This window comes from Pteronotus mesoamericanus, unplaced genomic scaffold, assembly GCF_021234165.1.
Source record: "Pteronotus mesoamericanus isolate MK-2021 breed Mesoamerican mustached bat unplaced genomic scaffold, CSHL_Meso_final contig_27, whole genome shotgun sequence".
Lineage (NCBI taxonomy): Eukaryota > Metazoa > Chordata > Mammalia > Chiroptera > Mormoopidae > Pteronotus > Pteronotus mesoamericanus.
In genome coordinates, this window is record NW_026555115.1 from 22,124,226 (window position 1) to 22,140,978 (window position 16,753).

The following is a 16,753-nucleotide window of genomic DNA, read 5'->3' on the forward strand; positions in this document are numbered from 1 at the left end:
TGTGTACTCTGAATTGGTGTAAACAGAAAATCAGAGCCTCATGCAATAAAAGACCTATCTATTCATCATCATGTTACAATGGAGAATTACAGATTCAATTTATCTTCTATAAGAAAATTACTCTTGGTTTCACCCATGGGGGAAAAGCTATGTCCCTGAACTATATTTTGGTTAGTTTGTCTGTTTGTTGGTTTGTTACACTGATAGGAATTTGAAGAAATCTATGATTTGCAGGAATTAATTAACCCATTAATCATGGGTTAACCTAATTTAACACAACTGCCTTCCCAGACTACAACCCCTCCTCTTCCCTCTGCAGATGCTTATGACAAGAACAACTACAAGAGTCTGTGCTTCTGCTAAGCAACTTAGCAACAGTGGGATAGAAAATGAAGCTCTACTTTGTAAACTTTATTGTTCTTCCTTTTCCCCCCTCAGTGACTCTTTCTGTCCTTTTCTCTTAGGATTATGATAAAGCTCCTTTTAAACACAATGAAACAATTTCAGTTGTGTTACAGAATACAAGAGAATAAGATTCTAATTTCATGTAGGTAAGGGCCAGTCCTAGGCTCTTAGCAGGAGGAATCCGAGTGAGAATCCAAGGGAAAGTTGCAAATGAGGAAGAAGCACCAGGGTGACTTCAACAGCCAGCCCACTTCCCCTGGAACACTTCCCTTCTGTGTTCTTTTCTGCTAAAATTTTAAAGGGGTTTTGTTTTTTACAAGAGAAGCTGCCCCTTACAATAGCCAAAACATTCCATAATGGACTATATTAAAGATCCCTAGTTAGGGAAAGCTCCTCAGCCTGGTTAGAAATTCAAAGAAATAAGTAATGAATGCTCCCTTGAAACAAAGTGTCACTTCTTACCTTGGATTTCAAATTCATCAACCTCATCAGCAGAACCAGAGTCAGAAAACTGTGTAGAATCACGTGAACTGAACTGGGAGCTGCTGGACGTGACCCGAAAGCCTGTTAACAGTAAGAAAAGTGGGGGAGGGAATAAACAGGACAGAAAAACATCCCCTCCTTCTTCTGGAGCCACAACAAGAGGGACCTGGTACAACTTCAACAAAGAAGTTAACAGAACCTTGGGAGTGATGCTGGGGAAGTGGAAAGTAGTTCTTCTTGCTGGTTGATCCCCAATTCATTCATGAAATTTAGAAAATTTCATGTAAATAGAAGGTACTACTATCTGGGAAGTGAATCTGGGACCAATGGTCTTAGTTCTCTTCATATCAGAAACCTATTTTTTGGAAAGTATTTCTGAGGTAGGAAGTAGATGAACTCTGGAATTTTGGTCTGGTAGAAAAAAAATAGGACAGAACTCTGACAGAAAGAGGGACCCTTGGCTTGGTTATAACACCATAAATTAAGACAGAAAAGAAAACCCAAGAAGCACCAAGTCATTATCCTAAAGCCCTGAAGGAGCAGGAACAGAGTTGTCCCCAGCATCACTCACTTCCGTGCTCAGTCTCCTGGTACATGGGGAGTAGATTCTTGGTGCGGATCTGCTGGCGACGAAGGCGGATCTTCTGCTTCAGTTCCTGGATCTCTCTATCACTGTCTTCTCCCTCCTCTTCCTCCTCTTCCAGGCACTGGCTCATCATGTTGCACTTCATTAATTCAATGGCAGCAATCAAGGACTCTGAGATGCTGAAGTGGGCATTCTCCTGGAAGAAGGAAAGCAGCAAAGAAGTTGTTCAGCAAAGGGTTAGAAGTATTGAGCACCTCACTGATTATAATGTTGAAGATAAAGCTTCCACGGCATGCACTGCTTTTATTCAAATCACCCAGGGGAAATGTACACTTTTATAAGCAAAGACGATGGCCAGAAAACCTGCTCTCCATTCTCTTTGTGCTCATACCCTGTTCATGTCTGGCCTTCCTATCCTACTTTCTACATAAAAGCATGACAGAGAAGAGATCCAGAATTTCATATCAGGGTCTTTCCTAAAGCCATACACCTGTACACAAATTATTAAGGTAAATGTGATATCTCAAGATAAAGTGCTTTGTAAGCTATAAAGTTCTACAGGGGCATTATTTATTACAAACAAATCTGAACCTTAGAATAAAATATAGAAGTTCATTCTGGAAACAGATTTTCCCTAAGGTTCCAGGGTCAAGGAAACAAAAATCATGTGGCTAAAATACAATGCTTCTCTGTCTAAGGCAGCTCCTAAGGCATAATCAATAATATTTTTGGACTCAAGAAGCACAAGTCCCTGAAGAGTTCTCCAGAGATAGAATTTGTTGAGCGTATCTTTACTGTGAAGTTATCTTTACTGTAGTCTTTACTCCTGTTACTGTTGTGTACACCACGACCTCGTTAGTACAAACGGCACTGCAGGTCCTCAGATCTCCTGACTTACGGGCTCTTCAGTAGCCCCTTAGATTTCTCACCTTTTCCAGGTCTGCACAGCTGCCAAAGTCTTGCTCAGACAGGTAGCTGATAAGGGACTGTCCTTCTGATGGTCTTCGGAACATGCCTTCACCGGAGCATAGGTACTGACCACCCTCTGTGGGAAAATGGAATACGGATATGAAAAGCTCTGCTTTGAAAAGCAAATCTGTAATAGTCATGCTTCCTCAAGAAGTCTGATGTTTCTACCACTCACAAGGGCCCCAAGCTTTCCCAGGTAACAGGTTGGAGAAAAGATATCTAGCTTCTAAAGGAATTTATCAGAATTTCAGGATCCCAGAGCACTAAGCCTCTTGGTTAAAGAATGATGGAATAAATGGAGAGGGCCTGGAGAAAATTCTTTTACCACCTAAATTTCAGATGACATACTCGCCCTCCTACCCCACAAAAAAGAAAGTCAGAAAAGGAAGCAAATGGTTTCCTCCTGTAGATGATTTCCATGTGGAGCTTATCTTCCAGTCATTAAGCCCAGACACTCAGAGGCCTCTCTTAACCCACTCGGAAAGCCACTCCATCTGGCTCAACAGACATTCAGTGATACCACCCGTGGCATAAGAGAAGGTGGGACCCCTAAGTCAGAGAGAAGCAAGTGAAATGGAGGGGCAGTGTGATTTCTAGCACAGGGGTTGAAATGAAGAAAGGGAGAGTGAGGCTGTACCGTGTGTACCCTCCAAAGAACTGAGATGAGCCACACGGCTCAGAGCTTAGCAGGCACAAGGGGAGAGCAAAGACACAATTGCAGCCCTGGCCTCCCCAGTACTTACTTACCATCCTCTGTGTACAGAGAGCTGGGTGTGCTGGCTTCACTGCTTTGGCCAGAGTAGGGCAAGTGGCCTCTCAACTTCGACTTATCATTGCAGGATTCTAGTGTCAGTAACCACCAGGGAGTAAAAACACACATACGAGGTGAACACAGATACAGCCCCAACTTCGGCTTTTCATTGTTTAACCACTCCCATTCCCAATGCCCCCCCCAAACAGGAGAGAGGTGGCACTCCAATAGGGGACAGTCCCAGAATGCAGGAACACATGGTGGAGAGGAGTAGAAAGTCAGTATATTCTAAGGGGAAAAGAGAAAAAACAAGACCCAGAATGAAATAACACAGAGGTGAAAAAGAATCGAATGGAAGTGGATTCATGTATTTAGTTCTCTGTTCTTCGAACTTCTTACCAAATGTTCAAGAAATATCAGCCAACTTCTACCTTTTGACAAACCAATTTACAAAACTGTCTTCATATGGTAAAACAAAGATAAACACATTGACGTTTTTCTGATACATTGACACTAGGTTTTAAAACAGTATCAGAAGGGTTGAACTCACTAAGGAAATACCAGAACACGGCTTCTCTTCAACCTGAAATGTAAATTTGTCATACCTCCAAATTTAACCCATTTCTGAAATGGCAGAACAAAAAAACAAAATCCAGCAATGTCCCTAAAAGCATCAAGACAGTGCTGGAGAAGCCAAGGATGATGCCTTGTAACCAAAGGGCTGGAGGCCCAGCCTTACTGGAGAAGGGAGGGAGAGGTTTCAAGAGAAGGCTGGCAAAGTAGCAAGTGCATGTATAGACGCTTTCAAGAAACAATGAAAGTTGGGAGTGGAGGAATAGCAGCAGGCAAGGCTCACAGCACTGAGAAACTGAAATTCTCCAAAGCTAAATAAAATTCCAGTGGCACAGAAGGGAAAAGCAGGCAGGAAAGCAGATGGGTAACTGAGGAATGAGCTGTGTGCTCAGGGAGAATAAACGACTGCATCCGATCCATTTCCCTGACAAATGGTGCCAACTTGTCAGCTGCTCCTCTCACAAAACATGCTACTACATGGTAAGAGATAACTCTGGGTTTTCTTTGGGCCTTAAAGATTTCTGTTAGTCCTGGAAGTAGGCTCTGCTCCTCAGTACTGACCTGAAGGCAAACCAGCAGGTACCATGATGCCTTGTTAAGAAACCATGACTTGCAAGGGATCTCTGAGGTCCGCAGTCAAACTCAGAGCACAACACGGACTCCAACACCAGCACCCTATTCCTTTACAATATATAAAGGCCATCCAGTCTTGCTTACTGAGCTCACTACCTTCTGGTGCTGCCCATTCAGCTGAACATCTCTAATCCTTAGACTTTTCTCATACTCACTTGAAATCTGTCTTAAAATTTCTCATCTCCTTAGAACAGTGCTCCTCTAAACAACGGTCTCACAGACGTATTCCTCTTTAACCTTCTCTTTTCCAAGTTAACAAACCCAGTGATTTCACTCATTACCAGGAGAACACGGCTTTCAGTCCTCCCTCACTACTCTGTCTTGCAGACACATTCTGGTGTTAATATCTCCACGCATTATGGTACACAACATTCAGTTTGAACACCACTGTGAAAACCAAAGAAACAGACTAAGTCCCTAGAAAAACCCTGGCTGGAATGAGGGGTAGGGAGATAGGGGAAGGAATACGGGTAACAGAGAAAAGAAACAGGAGACTCTAGAAGCAAAAAAAAAAAAACAAAAAAACATGCACCCACATCTAAGACCACAGGCAGGAAATAAAAGGCATTCTGGTGTTAATTCAAAGAAAAATAATCTGTTCTAAGTACTCAGTTATAAGAAAAATTCTGCCACTGATTCATCATGATGCCTTAGATAAATGGCAGGCCTCAGTTTCATCTTTGGGTAAAGAGGATTGACAAGTCTTGACTTTGCTACCCAGAGCAGCTGGGAGAGTGAATGAAACATTTAGAAGTCAGGGGCAGAAAACATTTCATACAACATATTGGTGCCATTTTACAGACAGGTCCAAGCATCATAGCAGGACCAGACTAGCCAGACTTGATTTGACACCAGAATGGAAAAGGAGGTTCTCAACTAAGCACATTGGTCACAGAGGAGCAGCAGGAGGAGGTGGCACACAGAAAGGAGGGGGACTGGTTTCCAAACCTGCAATGGGATCTTCAACTATAATGGTGATACTCCTTGGGCCTCCTGTATGTAGACAGATAGGTGCAGAGGAGAGTCCAGACAGAGGAAACGAGAATAGAGAAAGTAAAAAAGAGTGTCCTTTTATTTAGCAGAGGTGGGGATTTGACTCCCGAGAGGGAACCCATGTGCTGAAGGAAGAATGACTCGTTTAAGAAGCTATACATGGCCCACACTCGCTAAGACCCTCCTGCTTAGGTTTTCTCTGGCTCCCTTTTCCAAGGCAGGTTACTATCATTTCTGGAATCCAGGAGGATTCAAGAATGAGGACAGGGAAGTATTACATGTTCAAAGACCAGTGGCCTGGCGTATAGCAGCAGGAGATGTGAATTGAAGCTCTCACCTAAGCACTCTTCACATCTGAAAAAGCTCATGGGAAGACAGGCTTTGACTTGGAGTTTTGTTTTCCTTAAGAGTTCCAACAAGCTAAACTACCCTCTTGACAGGAAAACAGAGAAAAATTTGCCATTCAGCAGTTTCTGATGAGGGCCTTAGCTCTAACCTTTCAATAAGTTACAAAGAGAAATCAATGGCAGCTCTAGTTACTAAAGAAAATCCTTCTTTTTTGTTCTTAATTTTTTATGTTTTATTTCTGGGGCTTTCCCACAGAGAACTGGCTTTAAGCACAAAGGCCCATGTTACATTTGCTGTTATGGAGATTCTCTTACAAATGAAACCCAACCAAAGCCTGCCAGGCACCAACAGTCCAGGAAAGATGAGGGCAGGAAGATGGCAAAAGCAATGAGACCCACCTTCCTTGTGTCTATGGTACCCTCTGCTGCTAGCAGCCGCTGTTTGTGTGAGGGAGGTCTCAGTGGCCAAAGCCTCCTTACTTGACTGTCTTTCACCCTGAATTAGTGATGCACAGTCTGCCCCACCTGCTTGTTTACAAGCTTACACCACCCCATATTCACTTCATCTCTAGTTTTAATAAGAAAACCTTAGTATCACTTGGCCTCTCTTATATTGGTAGTACATGCTGACCAAACGTCTCAGGAATCACAGGAAGAGGAGGGAATTTAATGGAATTGTTTTTAAAGCTTATTAGTACTTCCCCTGTCTGAATGATACATTGAAAACTTGAACTGTGATGAATCACACTGTGTATGCTCTGATGCTAAAGAACTAGTGAAAAAATCCAGGAAAGCATTTACTATTTAGCTTTGGTCCAGTGTATAAAGGAACAAACACAAATATTCTCAGAGAGAATTCTTGGTTATCCGTGTTACGTTACAAACTTCTTCTTTTTTTGTTAGAAGCAGCATACCATCATGTCATCCAAAACATAACTTCTCTTTTTGCCATTTGCAGACCCTTAAGAACAAACTCTCCCTTCCATCCTAAGAAAATTCAGGAGGGCCCCCGTACAAACTAGAGGCCTGGTGATTATCATTACCTGGGGCTCCTCTGGAGACAATGTTGGTATCTGAATGGGAGCGAATATGGCTCTTCTTTGTTCCACCAGTGACAGTGAATGTCTGGCCCTCTGAGAAGCTGGACCTGCGAAGGACACTGGACAGCTGGGTCTGCCCACTTCCCTTTTGGTCCACTACGGAAGAAGCAGAAGAATCTGGCTTCTGGGAACTGCTGGAGGAGAACAAATTGGAGCTGCTGCTCTCAGCATTGCTGCCGTGACTCTGACAACTGGCAGTCCGGCCTCGAGAGTCCAGGTTGCCAATGGCCAAGTACTCAGGGCCCTCACTGACATCACTTGGGGAATCATTTTGGCTGCTGACCCAGGATGATTCTATGGGGCTGGTCAGAGTGCTGGAGCTCATCTCATTTGGTGTTGAGGGGGAATCCCTAGCTAATCCAGAGACTGGAAGCAGAGGGGCTTGGATGGTGTGATCTTCTGCTGGGGAGACATGTCCTCTGTTTTCTTGAGATTTCCAGCGAGGGCCAGAGAGAGAAAAGGAAGTAGTTCTTTTTTCTACAATATAAAAAGAAAGGGAAGGAAAAGGTGAGCTGGAAGCTGTTGGTATATATGAAGAGCTTCTCCACACCTAAGGATCAAACTCCCTATCATTACTGGGTGCTTAGAATACATGGTGTCACCTCAGAAAAGTTAAGTCATTTGAGCTGAGCCAAGAAAATGAGCTCTTAAAACAGTGGCTTTGTGGATTATTAGTATGTATTCCTCATCTATAAAACGCACAATAAGAACACCTACCTCATAGGACTGTTTTGAGGACCAATTGCTCACAAGAGAGCCTGGCACATGGTAAGCATTCAATACATGTTAGCTATTATTATTGAAATGCCTTCTTGGCAATGTAGATTAGAAACCCAGGAGAATGTAAAAAAACCTCTCTTTCTTCTGTTACTTTAATGATTCTACTGAGTTATCTTACTCTAGTTGCTGTATAACTTTCTACAAAGTTCATTATTAAGACATTAAGTTTGACAAACTGCACTAACCCAAGGTTCTATCTATACCCAGCCTGTGAGCACCCACAGAGTCTTCTTTCCAGGCTTGGGATACATGTCATGACTATCCCTTCCTGCCCCCATACCTGGGCCATAGTTGGGTACGGACTGGTGGAGGCTAGAGAAGGATCCAAAGTAGGAATGCTGAGCATAGCTGGTTGGAGGGGTGCATGTGGAACCAGGCAGAGCTGTCAGGCTCTGACTCTTTGTCACCAGCAGTGGGCTCTCATGTTTTCTGCCAAACTACAAAAAAACATGCGTCAGATTCAAGGACAGAGGTTCTCAGAGGTGTACTAAGCATTACAGAAACACTAGTAGAAGCTGACCTTCAGCAGCAGGCTTGGACTGCTATGCAGATGGAGTCAGAAGTCAGACTAAGGTTCAAATCCAGGCCCTATCACTTATAAGCTATTTGTTCCAAACTAGGGGCAAGTGACTTATCTATTCTGTCCCTTGGGGGCCTCCTTTATAAAATGAGGTTAACGGCAACCTTATAGAGTTGTGCGAATTGAGATTACACATTAATTGTGCATAGCACCATGCCTGACACATCCATAGTATTCAATGAGTAGTAAAGGATAAACATTTTAAAACAGAAGAGATAGGGGATCCCTCCCTAAAAAGAGTAGGGACTATAATTACACTCTAGCTGCAGCACTGCTATTAGTGATGGGGTAAATAAATTGGAGAGTTAATAATCAACATTAAGCAACAACATTTCTTTATACTTCAAGAACAAAAATGATCCAGTGTAATACTAGGCCGTACTAGGTCTGGTGCTATAAACTCTACTCCTGATTCAAAGTCATCCTTCTTCTCCCCAGCTCTTTGCCAAGCCTACAAAGGCTTGGCAAGCCTGCCAAGGAGGTGCTTACTCAAAGTAAGGATATTTAAAAGCATTTAAAAAATAGACACCTCCCTTCTCAAACAGACCTAAGCTTAGACTTTTGACTTTCATCAGGTACTTAACAGTACGTCCTCTTCTTTTCCAAGCTTTATGTTTTTTTTTTAAAAATGAAAACCTTTCAGTTCACAACTGCCTAAGTGAAGAAGTAGTTGGCTACAGAGGGTTACATCCAAGTGAGGTCTAGGAGGTCAGCACAGACATAGAGAATTCCTTGCCCTCTTTACCATAGATGCATCAATCTGGGCCAGGAGGCGGGGATTGTTCTGTTCCACTGCTTCTAGGCATTGGAGCATGGCCGTGACATGGGCGTCACTTAGCAGGAAAGCAGTATCTGGGGAGAGAAAAGCTACCACAGTAATGGGGTCCGATATGGAGATGTTTGGCTTCCCTATCTGACCCTGGCAGAAGCTGAGGGAAGGAGAAAGGGAAAAGGTAAACATGACTTGAGGAGAATCATATTAACGTGGAAAGAAGGGAAGCCAGCAACAAATAAAGTACAAGAGAGGCTAAGTGATGTGCAGTATAGGAGAGGGGACAGGACAAGAGGCTTCAAAGTCCAAATGACTCAGATTTGAATCCTGGTTCTGGGTGGTTTTGGCCAAGTAACCTAACCTCCTTGAGCTCTACTTCCCTGATTGGAAAACAGACATATTTATCCAACTTTCCGGGTTATATTAGAAGTATATGTACAAAAAGTATGTGACAGTGATTGGAACAAAGAAACTATCAGTAGAAAACAGTTTTTCTTATTAGTTTGTGTGTATGGGAGTAGGGGAATAAGTTTGTGCATTACATAGGAAATGAGAAAGGTTACATGTTTCTGATTAGAATCTCTATGGCATCAAGAAAAATTATGACATCTCGGGTAACAATGAGGCTATAAAGGAAGAGTAAAGTGAAAAACAATGAGTAAGTATATGCCATAATACTGGCTAAGTGTCCTGTACCTACCTGTGTAGAATTTTCTGATATACTGCCTATCCCCAAGCAGAGGTCGGAGCTGAGCGGAGAGACAGTGGCACTGCAAGCTGTGCTGGAGCCACAGCTCTGCAATGGCGCGCTCGCTCACGCCATCAGTGCTGCTCTGGCCATTCTCATGCAAGTTAATGAACTAGAAGACAAAAAGGCATGGGTCAAAACATGTATACTGGTAAAACGCAGCAAGATTGAGGCCTAATGACCTGAGAATGCAACTGAGACAGGTCAAAGGGAGGCAATCAGAGGTATTTTTCCTCCAGGTAGTGTTTAGAGGTTACTGAGGAAGGAGAGGGAAGGAAGAGATTAATGGCTCCGCTGCTGGATTGGGCCACTGGAAAGGGACTAAGCAGTTAAAACCTACTATGCAGCTCCTAGATAAAACAAAGCTGCTACATGTGTTTCTTTACGTTCTGTCTCCAAAGAGGCATCTATTCTGAGGTATTCAGAGGAAGAATAAACTTGACCTCTTGCCTTCTCTTCACAGAGTCCTCTACTTCAGATGGCCTTCATAAAAGGATGCAAAAAATACCTGGGGGAGAAAAATCTAGGAAAAATATCACCAAAGAGAAGACATCTGAGCCCCTCTTTTTTGCCTCTAGCCACAGTATTCTCTATTTGGAACCTCCTTCTACTTCGGTGTTTCTGAAGGCAAGGTCTCACAGCCCATGATCAAAAAATGTATGGATGAAAATTTCAAGCAGCTTCTAAGAGTATATTACCACAGCAATATACTTTATAAAAATACATTAGTGGGAGGTTTGGTGGGAAAAATAAAATGAAGACAAAAAAAATCTACATAAGAAAATCACTGGGCTCTGAGTTCTTCACAAAAAAGGATAGTGTGAGACCTTGTTATTTGGTTCCCTGACCATTTAAAAACAAATTACCTTTCCAAACACCATCTCAACAATGAATCTGGCAGTTAGTGGGGTAACACATGAAATAAGATTGGCCATGAATCAATAAGTATTAAAGATGCGTGATGTCTATTTTGGAGTTCACTATTCTCTTTAATTTTGTATACATTAAATTTTACTATAATATAGAGTTAAATAAATAGATACATAAATTTGGCAGTGATTGATCTGGAACTAGCTGTGTAACCCTGGTCAAGACACCTACCTTCTCAAGCTCTGTTTTCCTGACTAGAAATCAGGGGTACTGTGAGGAGCTGAGAGGACAGAAGAGTCGAGTGGTATGATGGTAGTCAAAGCTGTTAGGAACACGCTTGGCTATTGGTTCCATAAATCTGTTTTTTCTAACTAGTGCGTTCTTTTCTTCTTAAACACTTGTTAGCATCTCAGTCCTACTTCCCCCAACCACTCCAGGGAACCTCTTGCCCTATGCCCTGCATTTTGAAAAGCTTCACTCTGGTCCCATATATGCAGATCTTTTGAAAACAACAAAACTTTTTCACCCCTTTTCCAGAGGAGAGAAAGTGGCCTAGAGTAAAAGGTTTGCAAGGTTTATTTTTTAAAGCAAATAATGCTCGCTTCCAAATCAGTTCTACAGGGATAATTTCCTCTCCTCAGTTAATAAGAACCCACACCATCCTAGAAGACTCTCCAAACACAACATCAAACAACAAAGCCTTGTGGTTACCTTCACTTCTTACCTTCTCCACGTGAAGCGCCGAGTGGGGACTAAGCCAGCGGATATCTTTCACAAATTGCCAGTAATCAGTCTGGCGACAACACACCTGTTGTTGTAATACATACAGGAAACAAATCATTACCATTTTGGACCAAATCTAGTTCTAGTGTTGGCATTCAAAGAGAGGAAAAAAAGCATAACTTTCCTTTGCCTAAAACAAAGCTCTCAGCAGTAATCAGAGTACATACATATACATGTTCACCTTTTTAAAGGATAACTGTTTAAAATTATTTTAATTGTCCTTTTGAACTAATTCATAAATATGATATAGAAGGTTATAGCGTGAAAATTATCTGTTTTCTATCCCTATCTCTCCACCATTCAACAATAAGAAAAAAAAATCTCATTTAAAAAGTGGGCCAAAGACACTAACAGACACCTCACCAAAGACTCTCACATGGCAAATGAAGTCATGAAGAGATACACCACATCATATGTCATCAGGGCAACACAAATTAAAGCAACACAATACCACTATGTACCTATTACAACGGCCAAAATTCAGAACAATGCCAACAGCCAATGCTGGCAAGAATTTGAAGCAAAAGGAACTCTTATACACTACTGGTAGCAGTGCAAAATGTTACAGCCACTCTGGAAGACAGTTTGGTAGTTTCTTTTTTTTCCCTCTGTTTTTTAAATTAATTAATTTATTTTTTCAAATACATTTGTCTCTGCCTACCCGCTACCACTTCCCCTTGCCCCCTCCCTCCCTCCCTCCCTCAATTCTTTCCCTTTGGTCTTGTCCATGAGTCCTTCCTATATGTTCCTTGACTTTCCCCTTCCTTTCCTTTTCCCCTGCCCCTCCCCTTCCCTCTTGTCTCTGTTGGTTTCTTTTCCTTTCAGTGTTGCTGGTCTTATTTCCCTTGTATCTTTGTATTGTTGGTTAGGTTCCACTTATAGGTGAGATCATATGGTATTTGTCTTTCGCCCCCTGGCTTATTTCGCTTAGCATAATGCTCTTGAGTTCCATCCATGCTGTCACGAAGTTGAGTAGTTCTTTTTTTCTTTCTACTGCGTAGTATTCCATTGTGAAAGTGTACCAAAATTTTTTGATCCAATCATCTACTGATGGGCATTTAGGCTGCTTCCAACACTTGGCTATTGTAAATTGTGCTGCTATTAACATTGGGGTGCATAGGTTCTTTTGAATCGGCATTTTGGGATTCTTAGGGTATAGTCCCAGCAGGGGAATCACTGGATCAAAAGGCAGTTCCATTTTCAGCTTTTTGAGGAAATTCCACACTGCTTTCCACAGTGGCTGCACCGGTCTGCATTCCCACCAACAGTGTACTAGGGTTCCCTTTTCTCCACAGTCTTGCCAGCAGCTGTTGTTTGTTGATCTGTTTATGATGGCCATTCTGACCGGCATGAGGTACCTCATGGTGGTTTTGATCTGCATTTCTCTGATGGCTAGTGATGCTGAGCATCCTTTCAAATGCCTCTGGGCCCTCTGTATCTCTTCCTTGGAAAAGCATCTGCCCAGGTCCTTTGCCCATTTTTTGATTGGATCGTTTGTCTTCTAGGAGTGGAGTCAAGTGAGTTCTTTATATATCTTGGAGCCCAAACCTCTATCTGATGTATCATTAGCAAATATATTTTCCCATATGGTTGGCTCCCTTTTCATTTTGCTGATGTTTTCTTTAGCCGTGCAGAAGCTTCTTATTTTGATGAGGTCCCACTTGTTTATTCTTTCCTTTATGTCCTTTGCTTTAGGAGACATATCAGTGAAAAAATTGCTGCGTGGGATATCTGAGAGTTTCCTGCCAATGTTCTCCTCTAGGACTTTGATGGTGTTGCGACTTGTATTTAAGTCTTTTATCCATCTTGAGTTTATTTTTGTGTATGGTGTCAGCTGAGGATCCAATTTCAATTTTTTGCATGTAGCCGTCCAGCTCTCCCAACACCATTTGTTGAAGAGGCTATTATTGCTCCATTTTATGCCTCTGCCCCCTTTGTCAAATATTAGATGCCCATAGAGACCTGGGCTTATTTCTTGGCTTTCTATTCTGTTCCACTGGTCTATGGGTCTGTTCTTGTGCCAGTACCAGATTGTTTTGAGTATAATGGCTTTGTCGTACAGTTTGATATCCAGTATTGTGATCCCTCCTACTTTGTGTTTCTTTCTCAAAATGGCTGCAGCTATTCTGGGTCATTTATGGTTCCATATAAATTTTTGAAATGTCTGTTCTATTTCTGTGAAATATGTCATTGGTATCTTAATAGGGATTGCGTTGAATCTATAAATTGCTTTGGGTAGTATGGACATTTTGATGATATTAATTCTTTCAATCCATGAGCACGGTATATGCTCCATTTATTTGTGTCTTCCTTAATTTCTTTCTTCAAAGTTGTATAGTTTTCTGTGTACAGGTCTTTTACATCTTTGGTTAAATTTATTCCTAGGTACTTTATTTTTCTTCTTGCTATATCGAATGGTATATTTTTTCTGATTTCTTCTTCTTCTATTTCAGTGCTGGTGTACAAAAATGCCTTTGATTTCTGAATATTGACTTTGTATCCCGCTGTTTTGCCAAATTCACTTATTAGGTTGAGGAGTTTTCTCATAGAGTCTACAGGGTTCTCTATGTACACTATCATGTCATCTGCAAACAATGATAGCTTTACTTCCTCCAGTCCTATTCAGATGCCTTTTATTTCTTTTTCTTCTCTGATCACTGTGGCTAGGACTTCCAATATGATGTTGAAAAGATGCGGTGAATGCGGACATCCTTGGCGTGTTCCCGATCTTAGTGGGAAAGCTTTCAGTTTTTGCCCATTGAGTATGATATTGGCTGTAGGTTTTTCATATATGGCCTTTATTACGTTGAGGAATGTCCCATTTATTCCCATTTTGCTGAGTGTTTTGATCATAAATGGGTGCTGTACCTTATCGAATGCTTTTTCTGCATCTATCGAGATGATCATGTGGTTTTGGTCCTTTCTTTTACTTCTGTGATGTATTATGTTTATTGACTTGCTTATATTGAACCATCCCTTCATCCCTGGGAGGAATCCCACTTGATTGTGGTGGATAATCTTTTGAATGTATTGCTCGATACGGTTTGCCAATATTTTGTTAAAGATTTTAGCATCTATGTTCATCAGTGAAATTCGCCTGCAGTTTTCTTTCTTTGTAGGGTCTTTATCTGGTTTTGGGATCAGGGTGATGCTGGCCTCATAGAAAGAGTCTGGGAGTCTTCCCTCCTCTTGGATTTTTTGGAATAGTCTGAGAAGGACAGGGGTTAGCTCTTCCTTAAATATTTTGTAAAATTCGCCTGTGAAACCGTCCGGCCCTGGGCTTCTGTGTGCCGGGAGTTTCTTGCTGACTGCTTCAATTTCCCCAGCTGTTATCGGTCTGTTCAAGCTTTCTGTTTCTTCCTCCTTCAGTGTTGGAAGATTATACTTCTCTAAAAATTTGGCCATTTCATCAAGATTTTCAAATTTCTTGGCATATAATTGTTCATAGTAGTTTCTGACGATCCTTTGTATTTCTGTGGTATCAGTTGTTATTTCTCCTCTTTCATTTCTGATATTATTTCAATTTTCCTGAATTTGCTGAGGTTTGCTTTGTGTCCTATCATGTGGGCTATCTTTGAAAAACTGCCATGAGCATTTGAAAAGAATGTGTATTTTTCTTCTTTGGGATGTAAGGTTCTATATATGTCAGTTCAGTCTATTTGATTCAGTGTGTCATTCAGCTGCACAATATCTATTAATGTTTTGTTTGGAAGATCTGTCCATTTTTGAAAGTGGGGTGTTGAAATCCCCTACTATCAATGTGTTGCTGTCTATATCTTTTTTGAAGTCGTCCAACAATTTCCTTATATACTTGGGGGCTCTTATATTGGGAGCATAGAAGTTTACAATGTTTATGTCTTTGATAGATTCTTCCTTTAAGTATTATAAAGTGCCCCTCTGGGTCTCTTTTTATGGCCTTTGTTTTGAAATCTACTTTGCCTGATACTAGTATGGCAACCCTGGCCTTTTTCTCTTGCCCATTTGCTTGGAATATATTTTTCCATCCCTTTACTTTCAATCTGTGTAGGTCTTTTGCTCTGAGGTGGGTCTCTTGTAGGCAGCATAAGTGTGGGTCATGTTTTCTTATCCATTCAGCTACCCTGTGTCTTTTGATTGGGGCATTTAGTCCATTTACATTGAGAGTTATTACTGATAGAAACCTATTCATTTTTTCTCTTTGTACCTGTGTTTTTCTCTTTCTCACTCTTTTCCTTCATCTTCTTAAACCAGTCCCTTTAGCATATCTTGGAGTTCTGGTTTGGTAGAGACGTATTCTTTTAGCCTTCTTTTGTCTGGAAACTCCGTATTTCCCCTTCTATTTTAATTGAGAGTCTTGCTGGGTAGACCAGCCTTGGTTGTAGGCCCTTGCTTTTCATGGCTTGGAATATCTGTTGTCATTCCCTTCTGGCTTGTAGTGTTTCTGTTGAGAAGTCAGCTCCTAGGCGTATCGGGGCCCCCTTGTATGTTACTTTCTCCTTCTCCCTTGCTGCCTTGAGGATTCTCTCTTTGTCTTTGATAGTTGCCATTTTAATGACGATGTGTCTTGGAGTGGACCTCCTTGAGTCCCTCTTGAGTGGGGTCCTCTGAGACTCCTGGATCCATGAGAGCCTTTCTCTCCTCACATTAGGGAAATTTTCCACCATTATTTTTTCGAGGAGGTTCTCTATCCCTTGCTCCTCTTCCTGTCCTTCTGGTATCCCTATTATATGGATATTATTGCGTTTCAGGTTGTCCTGCATTTCCCTCAATGCCTCTTCATTCTTTTTGAGTCTTTTTTCCATTTCTTGTTCTTTCTGGGAACTTTTTTCTACCTTATCCTCCATCTCACTGGCGATCCTTGGCTTCATCCAGCCTGCTTTGGATTCCTTCTACTGTGTTCTTCAATTCAGAAATGGTATTCTTCATATCCTCTTGTGTCTTCTTGATAGTTTCTATGTCCTTTTCCAGGTTCATATAGTTTGTTGTAAGATCCTGATAGTTTCTCTGCAGTTTCTCATAGTTATCTTTGAGCTGGCTGAGCTCATTGAGCTTCCTTAGAACCACTGTTTTGAATTCCATATCTGATAGTTCCCTTGCCTCTATTTCATTTAGCTCTCTCTGTGGGGAGTCCCCTTTTCCACTCATTTGGGGGAAAGTTGTTTTTCTTCCCATTTTTGTGAGAGTCTGTTAAGTAATTTATTTGTTTGTTTGTTTTTGCTTCTGCTACAATTGGGCCGTCTAGATTTCCTGACTTTGTGGATTAAACTTCTATGGTAGTAGGCGGGTCTTATTTATTTATTTATTTTCCTTTTCTTTCTGGGCCTGCCTCTGATGATGTCAGTTCCTGACCCTATATGACCTTGGTTCATTTGTTTGAGCCTGCCAGGAGTCTACAGTCTAT

At 41.6% G+C, this 16,753-nt stretch overlaps 1 protein-coding gene across 5 annotated transcripts in view; it reads right to left on the bottom strand.

Annotated features, from left to right (window-relative positions):
- Positions 1-16,753, bottom strand: part of RUBCN (rubicon autophagy regulator) — a 73,030-nt gene that overhangs the window by 20,159 nt on the left and 36,118 nt on the right. For 3 of the 5 annotated variants that reach the window (XM_054575161.1, XM_054575159.1, XM_054575157.1), the window contains exons 3-12: positions 11,315-11,398; positions 9,673-9,832; positions 8,946-9,052; positions 7,901-8,057; positions 6,784-7,317; positions 5,349-5,393; positions 3,191-3,286; positions 2,404-2,519; positions 1,460-1,670; positions 868-969 (exon numbers count right to left, since the gene is read on the bottom strand). In XM_054575161.1, coding sequence (XP_054431136.1) covers positions 868-969; positions 1,460-1,670; positions 2,404-2,519; positions 3,191-3,286; positions 5,349-5,393; positions 6,784-7,317; positions 7,901-8,057; positions 8,946-9,052; positions 9,673-9,832; positions 11,315-11,398 — 1,612 coding nt within the window. The remainder of the gene's footprint in view (positions 1-867; positions 970-1,459; positions 1,671-2,403; positions 2,520-3,190; positions 3,287-5,348; positions 5,394-6,783; positions 7,318-7,900; positions 8,058-8,945; positions 9,053-9,672; positions 9,833-11,314; positions 11,399-16,753) is intronic. The other 2 variants (XM_054575160.1, XM_054575158.1) reach the window with 1 other exon arrangement.